A 13,331-nucleotide genomic window follows, 5' to 3' on the forward strand; every position below is an offset into this window, starting at 1 on the left:
CTTAATTTGATTATGTTGCTGTATTTTATTTTCATATATTTTGTTTGTTATTGAATTCATATGTAGTTGAAGGGGCTGCTCATGCCAGACAATTGTAAAAGGTTATGTCGTTCTCCTTTAGCCAAATGGAAGTTTGAGGGAATTAGGAAATTAGGATTTTTTTTTTAATTTTTAAAGAAAAATAATTTTTTTTATTTTTATTTAAAATAATTAATTTTTTATTTTTTTATTTAAAATATTTATTTACGTGGACCAATAAAATTATGTCGCGTGTACACTGAGTCTACGTAGACATTCCACCATGACAGTTAACAGCTAAAAATGGACGAATTTAAGGGTTTTACCACCAAAATTTTAAAATTGGGGGTTAGTTGCAAAAACCTGGCCACTTAAGGAGGTTATGCCGCAAATTACTCTTTATTTTATTTTATTTTGTACAAAAAGGATAGTGATATTATATTCTCATATTTTCTCAGTTTATTAGTGCATTTTTGCTGTGTTATTTATTTTTTGAGTGTATAAATTTTTGGATACATTAAAGATTATTGGAGGATCAGTGATTATCATAGATAAGTTTTTTTTCATATTTTAATTGTTATATACAAGTATATATATTGAAAATTTGGTTTATTTTCTATAAATTAATTCCTTACCTCATTTATATTTTTTAGTATTTTATAGGTTGTTTATCTATACTTCAAAACACGAAAAGTTCACATATTGGAGAAGATCTGAACTCATTGGTTACTTCTTAGTCATTCAAGCTGAAACTTCAGCCTTAATGATAGTGCTGGATTGGTTTTACATGCTGTTCTTTCTCTTTGTTATTATGTAGAATTTCATTATTTAGTTTTGGTTTCTGTTATTTAAAAGCGCTCTTTCTTTTGAAATGAGCTAGATTTTTTTTAGATTTTTTTGCTAGTTTGCTTTCCAGTTTTCTTAAGGCATCCCTAGTTCATGTTCGTTTCTCATGAATAAGTTGTGGATGCACTTAAGGTGGATGGTGAATTAGCTTAGATTGAGGATTATTCTTCTTTTCTTATTGATATGTATTAAACTTTGTTGTTAAACATCAATAAAATATTAGAACTAACCATATTGTTGGTAAAAAAAAAAATAGTTAGTATAGTCAATTTTGTTTGTAATTTAGTTTATTCTGTGATGTTGAAGATATATTATTTAGCTTTTATTTTTTTATTTTTTTTTAAAAAAAATTTAACAAAATTTCTCATTAAAAATAGACCGATTTAAAATATTACATGATAACTTTTAAATATTAAATTAAAAATAATTACAATATATAAAATTTGTTAATATATTAAATTTTGTTTAAATTTTAAGTTCAATAACTAATTTGTCAATAAATTAATTTTTTCTTTTTTGCTTCCAGTCAATCATAAAAAAAAAATATATATTCTTCCAACATTTCAAAATTAATAACCACTTTGATGAGTGGGTCACACAGTGGTATCATTCTTGAGGCCAAATCTAATGTGGTAGGAAAAGATTTTGAAATTAAATAAGATGAGAGTGAAATTTATACAACGTGTAGAATATAAATAGAAACCAAAATAATTGAGAAGAAGATAAAAAAAAAAGACACTTATTAATGAGTCTTTATTAATTTGAATAACAACAAGTAGAAGAATATACAATCTAGGATCGACAATCTTCTACGACACATACATACATACTTAAATACATGTACGTAGCTAGATAGCATTAGACTAGTCTAGCATATTTTTGTCACATTATATATGACAATTATTTAAAGCCAAGAAAAGACGACATCCCTTATTTATTATTACATAGTTGTTTAGGCAATTTCAACTGGAGTAGTAGTAGCGGTAATAGAACGTCCCTTAGTGCAAATAGCAAAACATGCCTTGGTACATTTTTCAACAGCTTCATTCACAACTTCACTTGCATCTAGTTAGTCACCAAAACAATTAATAAGTTGCATATAATTAGTATGACCTTAGGTAAATATCATTTTGGACCTTGTGTTTTGCAAAGTTAGAGATTGAACTCTCTATTTTGTTAAAGAACAAAATGGACCATGTATTTTCCAAAATGGTAAAAATAGGACTCTGAGCTTAATTTTCGACAATTTTTTTTTTAATATAACCAACTTGAAGATAATTCCTAACACGAATAGATACAGAAAATGTAAAATATTTTTGTCATAACACATTTAAATTAGATTATTATTAAATTTTATTTTGACAAAAAATCAGTTCAGGGTCTTATTTGTACTATTTTAGAAAATACGGGGTCTATTTTATAATTTAACAAAGCTGAAAATCCAATTAGTAACTTTTACAAAATACAGAGTTCAAAATGATATTTACCCTTAAAATAATAGTAAGAAAGAAACATAATAATTAAGGTTTAATTACTAGAGTCTTGGAGAGTGGTTAAGGGATCGCACATAGAGGATGTACACCCCAACTTGCAGTATTCATTGACAGCATCACCACCTTAGGTAAACGAGTCAGATGTTAAGTAATTAATAATGAATAATTATTATAAGTGCAAACAATAATAATTAAATGAGTTTATTTATTTTAATTACCATTGTTTCCGAGAGTCTCATATATATAATTCTTGGAACATGTATTTCCAGAAATGATTTTGCATCCGCCGAGTGATGCACAAGTTTTTTTGGATGATCCTAGAATACGACATGCATTGTAGAAATTCAAAGCAGCGGTTGTTGGACAACAAGTCTTTGCCTCAACTTGAATTTGTCCCAAAACAAGGCTCACTAACAGAAACTCACAATAGCCCTAGTTTTGCCTTCCATATTGATCTTCTATATATTAGTTTTTAGTTCACTCTACTACAAAATATTTATAATAGAGACACTTTGTTATTGATGAACTTGTTGATAAAACTACTAGTATATATAGCCAACTTATATAGTTGTAAGCTTCACCTACTAGTACCTATCTTATTTCCCACATTTTAAATGAGTATTGTAAAAGTAGATAGAAAAGTATCATCATGAAGAAGAAACATACATCATTTCTTTTGGTAAGTAACTTTTTTACACTACAAAAAATTGTTACTTGTAGTGACAACATTTTAGTCATAACATAAATTTTTTGTGATTAAATGTGACTTTTAGTCTTAATGAAAAGTTACTTGTGACTAAAACATAATATTTAGTTACAAGTTGTCACTAATTTAATTTTAGTCACAACAAATATATTATGACTAAAAGCACATTTAGTCACAACAAATTGTAATTTTTGTGACTAATACTTTTATCTACGGACATTTTAATCACAACACAATAATGATAATTTATAATTAGCTACAACTATTTTATCTTTAATCACAAATTTTATTGTGACTAAAAATAAAAAAATTTGTAGTGTCATTTCCATCAAACATAAATTAGGTACAACACAAATATAGTTAAAATAAGGAACTTGTAGTTGTACTGTAAAAATAATAAGCCAAAACCAACTATACATGTAAATTAACAATCCAATGTGACCAATCTACAATGCTATTTTTGAGTCAAAAAATGAGAAACATCAATCATTTAAATTTAAATGGCCATGCAGCATACTTTAATTTCTATATACATAGTAACAAATAATAAATACTATTCGGTATTAGGTATACATCAAATTTAAGAGACTCACATATTGTGATAGATACTCTTAAGTATGTATGTTTGAAATTATATATATTAATTCGTATACATATACTTATATTATATTATTTATTATTATTTATAATTAAGGAAAAAATAATTAAGCGTGATGTGTTTGTCTAACAGTAACATATAATAGGAGGTTATAAAATTTTAATACAATTATAAAAAAGAGTTTGCGAATTCTCGAAAAATGATGATCATAAAATTGTGTAATTCTTTTATCCACATTACCACTCTAATTAAATTAGTAAAAGATATTACTAATTGTTTATGAGTGAAATAATTGATAGTTATTGAAAATGTAGCTGTTGTAGAATTGATTTATTTATTTATAAAGTGTATAAATAGTTCAAAATTAAGTAATTTGGAACACTTTAGAGAAAAATTGACCAAACTAAAAAAATTAGTAACTTGTAACCAATTACTATTTTTCTTTTCATCATATCAATTGTATGTATTATTGAATGTTGAGAGTTTTTCTAACAACTCAAAAAACTTTTCAAATCACCTAATTAATACTAACACGCGCCCACTTTATAATTGGTAATAACCAAGAAGCTTTATGGTAGTTATTCATTTTCATATAAGAGTAAAAAAATGACTTTATAAGACGACAAAAATCATTAAGAGCCTTGATTAAGTTTATTGTGTATTCTTGAGTATTCTTGTTCTTATTCTTTTCTCATTATTTTGTAATCTTGATCTAATACATTTATATGTGTATTTTAGGTATTTCATTGTAATCCTGCATATATTTTTTTGAGAAAATTTTCAACAATTTAAAATTCTAGAAAGTAATAATCAAATAATTTGTATATACATTTTAGTGGATGGTATATAACATGTAGTAACTAGTAAGCAATATGATCTATATTCATGGAACATTATGTAGAAACTATTAGATGTAATGTTAGGTATGCATGGAACATTGCTTTCAGTCTTATGTATATACATATGACTTAAATATATATATATATATATATATATATATATATAAATGCTGGCCTGGGGGGCAATAGTCTACGTCTGCCCCTGCCTATATGCAATTATGCATGGAACATTGCTTTCAGTCTTTATTATTTTGGTGAGCGTTGCTTTCAGTGTCTATAATTTCTTATTTTACTTTTTCTTAGATATGTATGCATGGGGCAAATCATGATCACTACTATCTTGTGGCTAAATATAATTCATTATCAAAATTAATAATAATTAACATCCATCTCAAAACTAACACTACTACAATGTTAGCCTTTAGAGACTGTTTTTTCACCCCTATTTATAAAAAGGGAAGCTAAAGGGTGTGAAAATACCCGCTTTGATCGAAATTGACATTTAGAGGCGGTTTTTTGATAAAAACCGTAGGTATAAAATTGTATTATACCATTTAGAGTCGGTTGGGAAATAAAATACTTTGGTTATATGAAAAATAACCCTATGGCGTCAGTTCCTGTATAAGAACCGACGGCATAGGGTACACGATAATTTGACACGTGTACCCTATGCCGTCGGTTCTTATGTAGGAACCGACGCCATATGGTTTTATAAGAAAACCCAGTCCTCTCATTTCCTCACTTTCTTCTTCACTCGAAAAAACACAGCAGCCCAGCCAACAAACCAGAGCTCGAAACCCTCGTCGGCCACCGCCTCCACCACCCATTTCTCCTCCATTCCTCAACCATTTGAGCCCATTTTTTTTTAAATCTTCCATTTTCCATACTTAATAACATACACCTAAAAAGTTTTCATTTTTTACCATCTTTGAGTGTCATCCGAACCCAAATAGAAAAGTTTGAGTTTAAAATCCGGTCACCCATTTTTCTTGAGAAATCCTTGAATTTCAACCTCTTTTAAGGTATAAATATTGTTTCTATTCATTTTTATTATGTACATTGTTTTATTTTTGGTTTTTGTAAATTATTATTTGGGTTTTTTTTTATTTTATTAGTAATATTATTGTGTTTTATGTGTATAGTGTCGGGATTTTTTACAGTGATCGTCGGATTGCGGTTATTAGGTAATAATTTAAACCTCAATGTATAGTATATATATGTATTTGTATATTTTATTGAATATTTGTATATAATGTGTGTATATATTGTGTGTATATAGTGTGTGTATATTTTTTTATGGAAATAAATTTTATAATTGTATTTTATATATTTTTTGTAATATATATTTATTGTGAATAGAATGACATTAAGGGATTTCATTAGTTTAGAAATAAAAATTTTAAAATTGAATTAGTGTGTGATATATTTTTTTTTTTTGAGATAATAGTGTGAGATATAATTGATTATATATATGTATGTATAATTTAGTAACTAAGTAACTTGTTACAATTTTTTATAACTAGTTATAAGTAATGAAATAATTAATTTTGCAATTTCGTTGTATTTCTTTATATTGTTGGTTCGGCATAATTTTGTGTATAGCGTATTTGAGCTTGCAATTATAGGTATATACTTTAACTAACTTTTTCTTATTATATAATTAATTATCAATGCATGTTAGTTGAGTTTGAATATCTTAAATATTCATCCGTAGTGAAGTAGGTTCTGCGAATACATGTACTGCGGTCAGATGGGTGGATAAATTTTGTATTGTTTATCTGTTTTGTTTGTTATTTTAGGCACTTGTAAAAATTTTGAGAACGTCCAATTACAGCCGTTATGCTGCCGAAATTTCAATAGAATTAGGATAAATCTTACTAAAACCATTCATAATATTTACATAACACAAATAACTAGTTAATTATAACATAGTGATAAGAAGTTAGGTCACATAAAAAATAATTATATACACATTTATGTAAATTTTTCAATTTTACCAACATTCTAATCAACTAAACAACCTAGCTCCCACTTTTGGCAATTAAAGGTTTAGAAATTATATAAATTTGAATGGCTATACTAAATGTACGTATAAAATTATATGTGAATTGTGAAATACATGAATTGAACCCAAGCTAGCTCCCACTTTTGGCAATTAAAGGTTTAGACATTATCCTTTGGAAAGCCTAATGGGCCACAAAAATATATAATATATGTTCATACTAGGTTGTTTATTTATTTTATTTTCTTTAAAATATATGTATGTATATTAAAAGTATCAAATCCCATGTATATATTATTAGTAATATTAAGCATTGGAAAATAATATAATGTTTGTGAGGTTGATCATGCAAGGTCGGTTGTAGCATAAAGTTAATTTATATCCCTTTTAATTTATATATGGAGGAAAGGAGAGAAGGAGAAACTATAGCATGTGCTATTGCATGTGAGTGTTTATATATGGAAACTCTAGCTTGAATATTATACATACATAGCTAGAGTTAGGATTATATTTAAAAATTAATCATAGCTATATCGTATCGATCTACTCACTATACCATAACAAAGAAAAATCCAAACTAGATGGATACGAGTTTGTATTAAGTATATTGCGGCAAAATATTATTAGACATTTTATAATATCGAGGTTTAGCAGGGTAATGGAATTGGACTATGTTATCCTAGGGTTGCGAGGCTACTTAGCGAGCAAGTGGGGCATTTTAGTCTTTTTCTCTAAGGATTAGTCACCTTTTTTATTTTTTGAAAGATTGGTGACTGTGACTCACCTTTTATAGGTGACCAGGAACTTAAAGCAAAATAAAAGAAAAACAAAAGCAAAACTAAGTCAAAGTTTAAAAAAAAATCAAATTTTATATTACCTTCTATTCTTCTCCTTGATGCCTTCTAAAACTAGAAAGAACAAGAAAATTTCCACCACTTTCAAGCTCCTTATTATTAATTGAAATTGATCAAATATTTCAGCTCCTAGCTCCTCCAAGCATCTAAGGTAAATTCTAGCACAAAACTTATTGGGTCAATTGTGATTCAGGCAAACATAAACAAAAAAAGAAAAGAAAACGTGTCTAATTGGTAACTTGATATATAGCTTACTTTATATTGTGATTGTGAATGCTCCTGAATACTTAACAATTTGTTTATGCTTTTAATATTTCATATACACTACTTGTTATATATATAGCTAACTTTAAAGTTTGTTTGTTAATGGTGTAGACATGGCGAACTCGGAATCAAAATCTGATTCAGGCGCAGAAAATGAGTGTCCAACCACAATATCTACACGAGGGCCGACGCAGATGAATGAAATATCCAAACTAATGGATCAGGACAAAAGAGTGGCCCTCGAGGTTAATGACAAAGGATAATACTGTGGGAAAAGCTATGCGAAGCTCGTATCCACTCTAGGAGTAAGATGCCGGCAGACGATAGGGTTGGCCTATAAAAACTAGAAAGAAGTCAACCCGACTCTGAAAAATAAAGTTTGGAAAGACATACAGGTAAGCTGTTATTTGTTAGAATTTTGATTTGTTTTTCTATTACTTCAAATGTTGACTCTAACCGTGTTTGTTTTCTTTCAAAATAGACGGGGTTCATTGTGCCGGACTCCTTCAAACATGATTTTCTCATCCTATCTGGGAAGTTAATGAAAGACTTCAAGAATAGGATGACAAAAGACATCATAATGCTCACTTTGAAAGAGAAGGATCTGGGACGACTGGCACAAGTCCCTGAAAAGCACCCCGAGATCGACGCTGCTGATTGGTGCAAATTTGTTGAAAGTCGACTCTCCTGAATTTTCGGTACGCTAATTATATTAACACTAAGATAAACTCTTAAATACAAGTACATGTATCTAATGTATTTTTTTGGCATTGTAGGAATTGAGTAAGGTGCAACGTGAACGTTCCTCAAAAATTCAATCCAGACATCGAAGTGGTCGAAGTGGAATGGTGAACGTACGGGAAGCTGTGGTAAGTAATGCTTAAAATTTAATGTGCTATAATGTGCTATAAAATTTAATTGGTACTCATTTCATTGTTATAACGTTATGTAGAAAAAGGATCTCGAAGTTGCAGATCCCCCCCGCCACCGTGTTTGGATTAAATCTCGCACCAAGAGTCGAAAACTTGTCACTGATTACGACAAGGAAATTGCAGAGAAGATAGTAAGTATATATCAATCCTTAATTGAGTTCTACTCATGAGTTAGTGTAAATAATTCATATACTAATTGCATGAATATCTGCGTGCATTAGGCTCAATTAGAGGAGAAGCTTAGTCAGGGACAAATTCAGGTCCAGGGCCAAAACGATATCCTGACGCAGGCGCTCGGGACACCAGAGCATCCTGGACGTGTCAGGGCTGCTGGGTATGCTATTACTTGAAATGTTATTTATTTAGTTACACAAATAAAATCGTTGCTAATTTGCATTTTATGATTTGTAGGTTCCTGACCAGGGCATCTCAACTGTTTGGCAGGAAGAAAAGGGAAGTGTCTGATGTTGTTGCTCGGCAAGCGAAGGAAATTGAAAAATTAAAAGCTGAAGTCCAATCCCTTAAGTAGAAGAGAAACGCTGCCGAACAAGAGGAAGAAGGAGAGGGGGCTGGTGAGGCGTATGTTCCACAACCATACGCTCCTCAGGATGAGGTACAACCACAAACTTATGCTGAGGAGTTTATTTCCCTCAACGACCAAGGTATCCTGTACAATTTCGATGACCATGCGGCCCTTAATCAGAAAGTACATCTCTGCTCTGACAACATCGACAACATTGTGGCCCGAGAGTATTTGTACGAGCATGTAGGTATAATCCAAGTTCACTGCCAGAACTACGATGATTCACATGCTCGGATTATGGTTTTGGAAATCCTACAAGAGGACGCTGAAATCTCAGTCCCAATTGAAGAGTGAAGATATGTTAGGGACGTATACCAGATGTTCCTTCCTTGGCCTAAACACTTAATTCTAACAACTGAGGTAACTTCTCTTATAAATTAATTATTAATGATTAGTGGATTTTGAATATCTTCAATATTCATCCGTAGTGAAGTAAGTTCTGCGAATATATGTGCCGCGGTGGGATGGATGAACAAACTACTGTTATATATGTGTTATTTGTCGTTATACAGGCATGTTTAAAATTTTTGGGGGCATTCAATTACAACCGTTATGCTGCCGAAATTTCGGTAGAATTTGGATAAAATTTGATATATATATATAAATATTATGTTCTGTTTTGTTTAGGGTCCACTCGCTCAATCGCCCTCAAGACGTGAAGCGTCGAAGGGGAAAGCTCCGATGCTTTCTCCACAAGGCGGTGCACGGGAAGATGACTTGTTCACGGAAGAGAAGATGGCGTTGATCCCTAATTCGCTAAAATGGATGATTCATGAATTCCTGAGGCTCAAAGATAAATGTGATATAATCACAATTCCTGTCCCCGAGGATTCATTGCACCGCGTACCCAGATCACGTTATCTGGAGAGGATTTGCAGCAGGTTGCTACGTGTGACTACATCGGCAACCAGGGAATGCTGTTTGGAATGATGTATACTCTTCTTTAATCTAATTAACCTTATATCAAATATTATAGTCAAATTATTATAAGACACTAACACTTGTTTTAGCAGGCACATATGGGAGAGCATCAACGGTTTGAGGAAAATTTTCAAGTTTTATGACCCAGAGCTTCTCGTAGTGCATGGGATCACCGATGAAGAAAAGAGTCAGTCGTTTGACGATGCGGCAAGACGATTGGCTAATTGGTTATCATTAATGAATAACAACCACCAAATGTTTTTTATTGCTTGGAATATCGGGTAAACTTTATTAAATTCTTTAGTGCTAATTGTTCATTTCTATATTATGACTTCAAATTATTTTTATACTATCTTACTTATATTCCAATATAATTTTCTAGGATGCATTGGACGCTAGTGGTGGTTACGCCAAGGGAAATTATTCATTTAAACCCTGTAAAAGGCTGTCCAATTCCCGAAGAAATAGAACAAATGATCGGAAGGTAATAATTTAATGACTTCTTATGTAACAAATTTAAATTAACTAACGAATTGAAATGCTAATATAATTTTCCAAAACAGGGCATTCATGTATATATGGAACGCACATGAGTATCTTGGCCCGTGGCTAGGAATTAACCAAGCAAACTGTCCAAGACAACCTAAAAACTAAGAATGTGATTTTTATGTTTTGAAATATATCACTGACATCGTCGCACGTGAAAACCCCAGCCGTTACATACAAGATCAAAAAGCGGTAAGTTTTAATTATTGATTATAGTATATATTTATTGTAATAACAAATATATAATATACATATATATAAACTAATATAAATTTTTAATTTTTTTAACAGTTTGGGGGTAAGAAGCAATACGATCCAAAAACGGAATTGTTACCACTACAGCGAAAGTGGATAGAACAATTGATGGCGCTGATTCACGTTGACGATTGAGGTTGAAAGGCCCAAGAATTTTCCTTCATTATGTAATTTTTATAGATTAACTTGTAGTTAGATTTATTAACTTATTAATATTTTTGACTAATTTTACATTAGTGTTTGTGTAATATTTAATTACTTTTATGAAATAAAATTATGTATTTTACCGAAATTTAAATAATATTTAATTTACATTTTAAAAAATAAATTTGTAATTTAAATTAAATAAAATAATATATAAATTAATAAATATATAATTAAAATGTAATTAAAATTATATAATTAAATTAAAAAAAAAAATTGAAAAAACTGGAAATCTCTTGCTTTTGGAGTCGGTTGGTACGCCCCCTATGGCGTCGGTTATTAGCGCATAACCGACGCCATAGGTACCCCTATGGCGTCGGTTATGAGCTAATAGCCGATGCCATAGGGGTACATATGGCGTCGGTTCATATAAACCCTTTAGCGTCGCTCTGATCAGTGTGGGTAGCGAATTTCGCAAAAACCGACGCTGAAAGGGGTTAAAAACCGCCTCTAAAGGGGGTTTTTGTAGTAGTGTAATTTGTAATGTAAGAAACAGTCTATATATGCATCTTTATATATACTAGATGAAAGTTACGTGGCGAGTCACGTAAATATTAGTTTTATTTAAGTTCTAGTGTTTTTTTAAGAATTCAATAACTAATTGTAAATTATTTTTTAAACGATGTGTTTTATAAAAGTAAACTTGTTAAGAATACCATAATTGTGTATATAACTTATGATATACACATTGTTATTAATAATAAACATTCAGTTTATCTCAGTATATTCATGCTCATATATTAATTATCCTTAATGTGATGAAATAATTTATGATAAGTCATAACAACATATGACTTCAACATTTACTCTTTGTTTCGGGAAAATTAAAAGGATCAATATATGCGTTTTGGAAAATAAAGAGTAAGGAAATATTATGTAACGAAAATGAATGAAAAAATATCATCTTAAATCAGGAGAAAAGAATTATTAGTTAAAGTTTCAATATAAAAAACCTTATGAAAAATAAAACTAAGTTTAGAGTTGCAGTTATTTTACAAAACAGCTTCTTGTAAGAGAAAACTACATCCATTTCATTTATGTAGTAACTATTGCAGCACCAATACAATAAAGGCAGCTGCAAGGCATATCCTAGTCCGAGAATAATATTAGCAGTAGCCCTAACAAAATAGTTTCAATATGTAATGCAATTTATTTCTATATTACACACACATAATAACAATGTGTGAAATAAGGGTGAATTTATGTAGATTGAAGCAAGATTGTCACACTCAGATCATTAGCTACAAGAATCTCAGCTATGGGGTTTTCTTACTGTGTATTAGTAAATGAACAAGCAACTATGAGTCATTAATACCAACAGAAAATATGAAAATCAAAATAGGTTCTACTTATGTACCTGAACATGAATATGTCTAGTCCTTGAAGAATCTTCTTCCAAAGAAAGCAATAATACAAATCTTGGGTTTATACTACAAATCTTTGAAAGAAAGAACATTAAAAACCATAACAAAATCAGGTTAGATTATCTAAAGAAAATCTCAAGTTAGTGTTGAATTAAAGGTGATGAAAATCTAGTGTACATACAAAAGTAATTTGTTTACTTGCCAGAAATTGGCATTCTTACCAATATCTTTATGAATTTAATAAGATTACAATTATAACCACTCAGATTTCTTCTCATAATTTAATTTTCCTTTTTTCGGCTATTATCCCCTTTATCAAATCTTTTACTTCTCTTCTCACTTTTCTACTTATAATGTTAAATGTTAATGGCAAAAAAATTAAAGATTTGTTATTTAATTTCCTAATTGGTTATACTGCCATAGTATTCATAGTTTTTCAAGTTAGATTATAATTAAAACCACAGGTCTCCTCTCTTATAAGAACTTTCTCTTCTGTCTCCCTAAAAATCCCCTTTTCTACTTACTTGCTTGCCAATGACACTAAAATTAGCATACAAAGCAGAACATACCGAGTCTCAGTCACAGTCAATGAAGATGTCATGCTCGTTGATCAAATTATTTGACATCTCTCCCTTTGTCCACATAGTGGACCTAGAGTGGCTGAAGAATGTAGCCTTTCGTGACAAAATTGTTGTGGCCACAGCATCCCTGTTGGCAAACCCTTGCATTAATATGGCTCTAGTGTCAACATTTTGCGCTATCGCCACTGTTAAACCTTTGTCATCCCATTTAACATTTTGCGCTATCGCCACTGCTAACCCTTGCATTATCGGGCAACGATGAACACCTTCAAGAGAGTCCAAAAGATAGATGGGAAACCCATGAATCAAATTTCCTTCTCTAGAC

The 13,331-nt window shown here is 30.3% G+C and overlaps 1 protein-coding gene across 1 annotated transcript; it reads right to left on the bottom strand.

The window, feature by feature from the left end:
* Positions 1–1,587: 1,587 nt before the first annotated feature.
* LOC115719017 (thionin) lies at positions 1,588–5,338 on the bottom strand. Its single transcript, XM_030647878.1, has 4 exons — positions 5,243–5,338; positions 2,576–2,789; positions 2,400–2,480; positions 1,588–1,929 (listed from the first exon to the last, which is right to left on the bottom strand). Exons 1-4 carry the CDS (start codon positions 5,336–5,338, stop codon positions 1,817–1,819), a joined length of 504 nt encoding a protein of 167 aa, XP_030503738.1. The 3' UTR covers positions 1,588–1,816.
* Positions 5,339–13,331: the final 7,993 nt, after the last annotated feature.

This window comes from Cannabis sativa, chromosome X, assembly GCF_029168945.1.
Source record: "Cannabis sativa cultivar Pink pepper isolate KNU-18-1 chromosome X, ASM2916894v1, whole genome shotgun sequence".
In the NCBI taxonomy this organism is placed as follows: Eukaryota; Viridiplantae; Streptophyta; class Magnoliopsida; order Rosales; family Cannabaceae; genus Cannabis; species Cannabis sativa.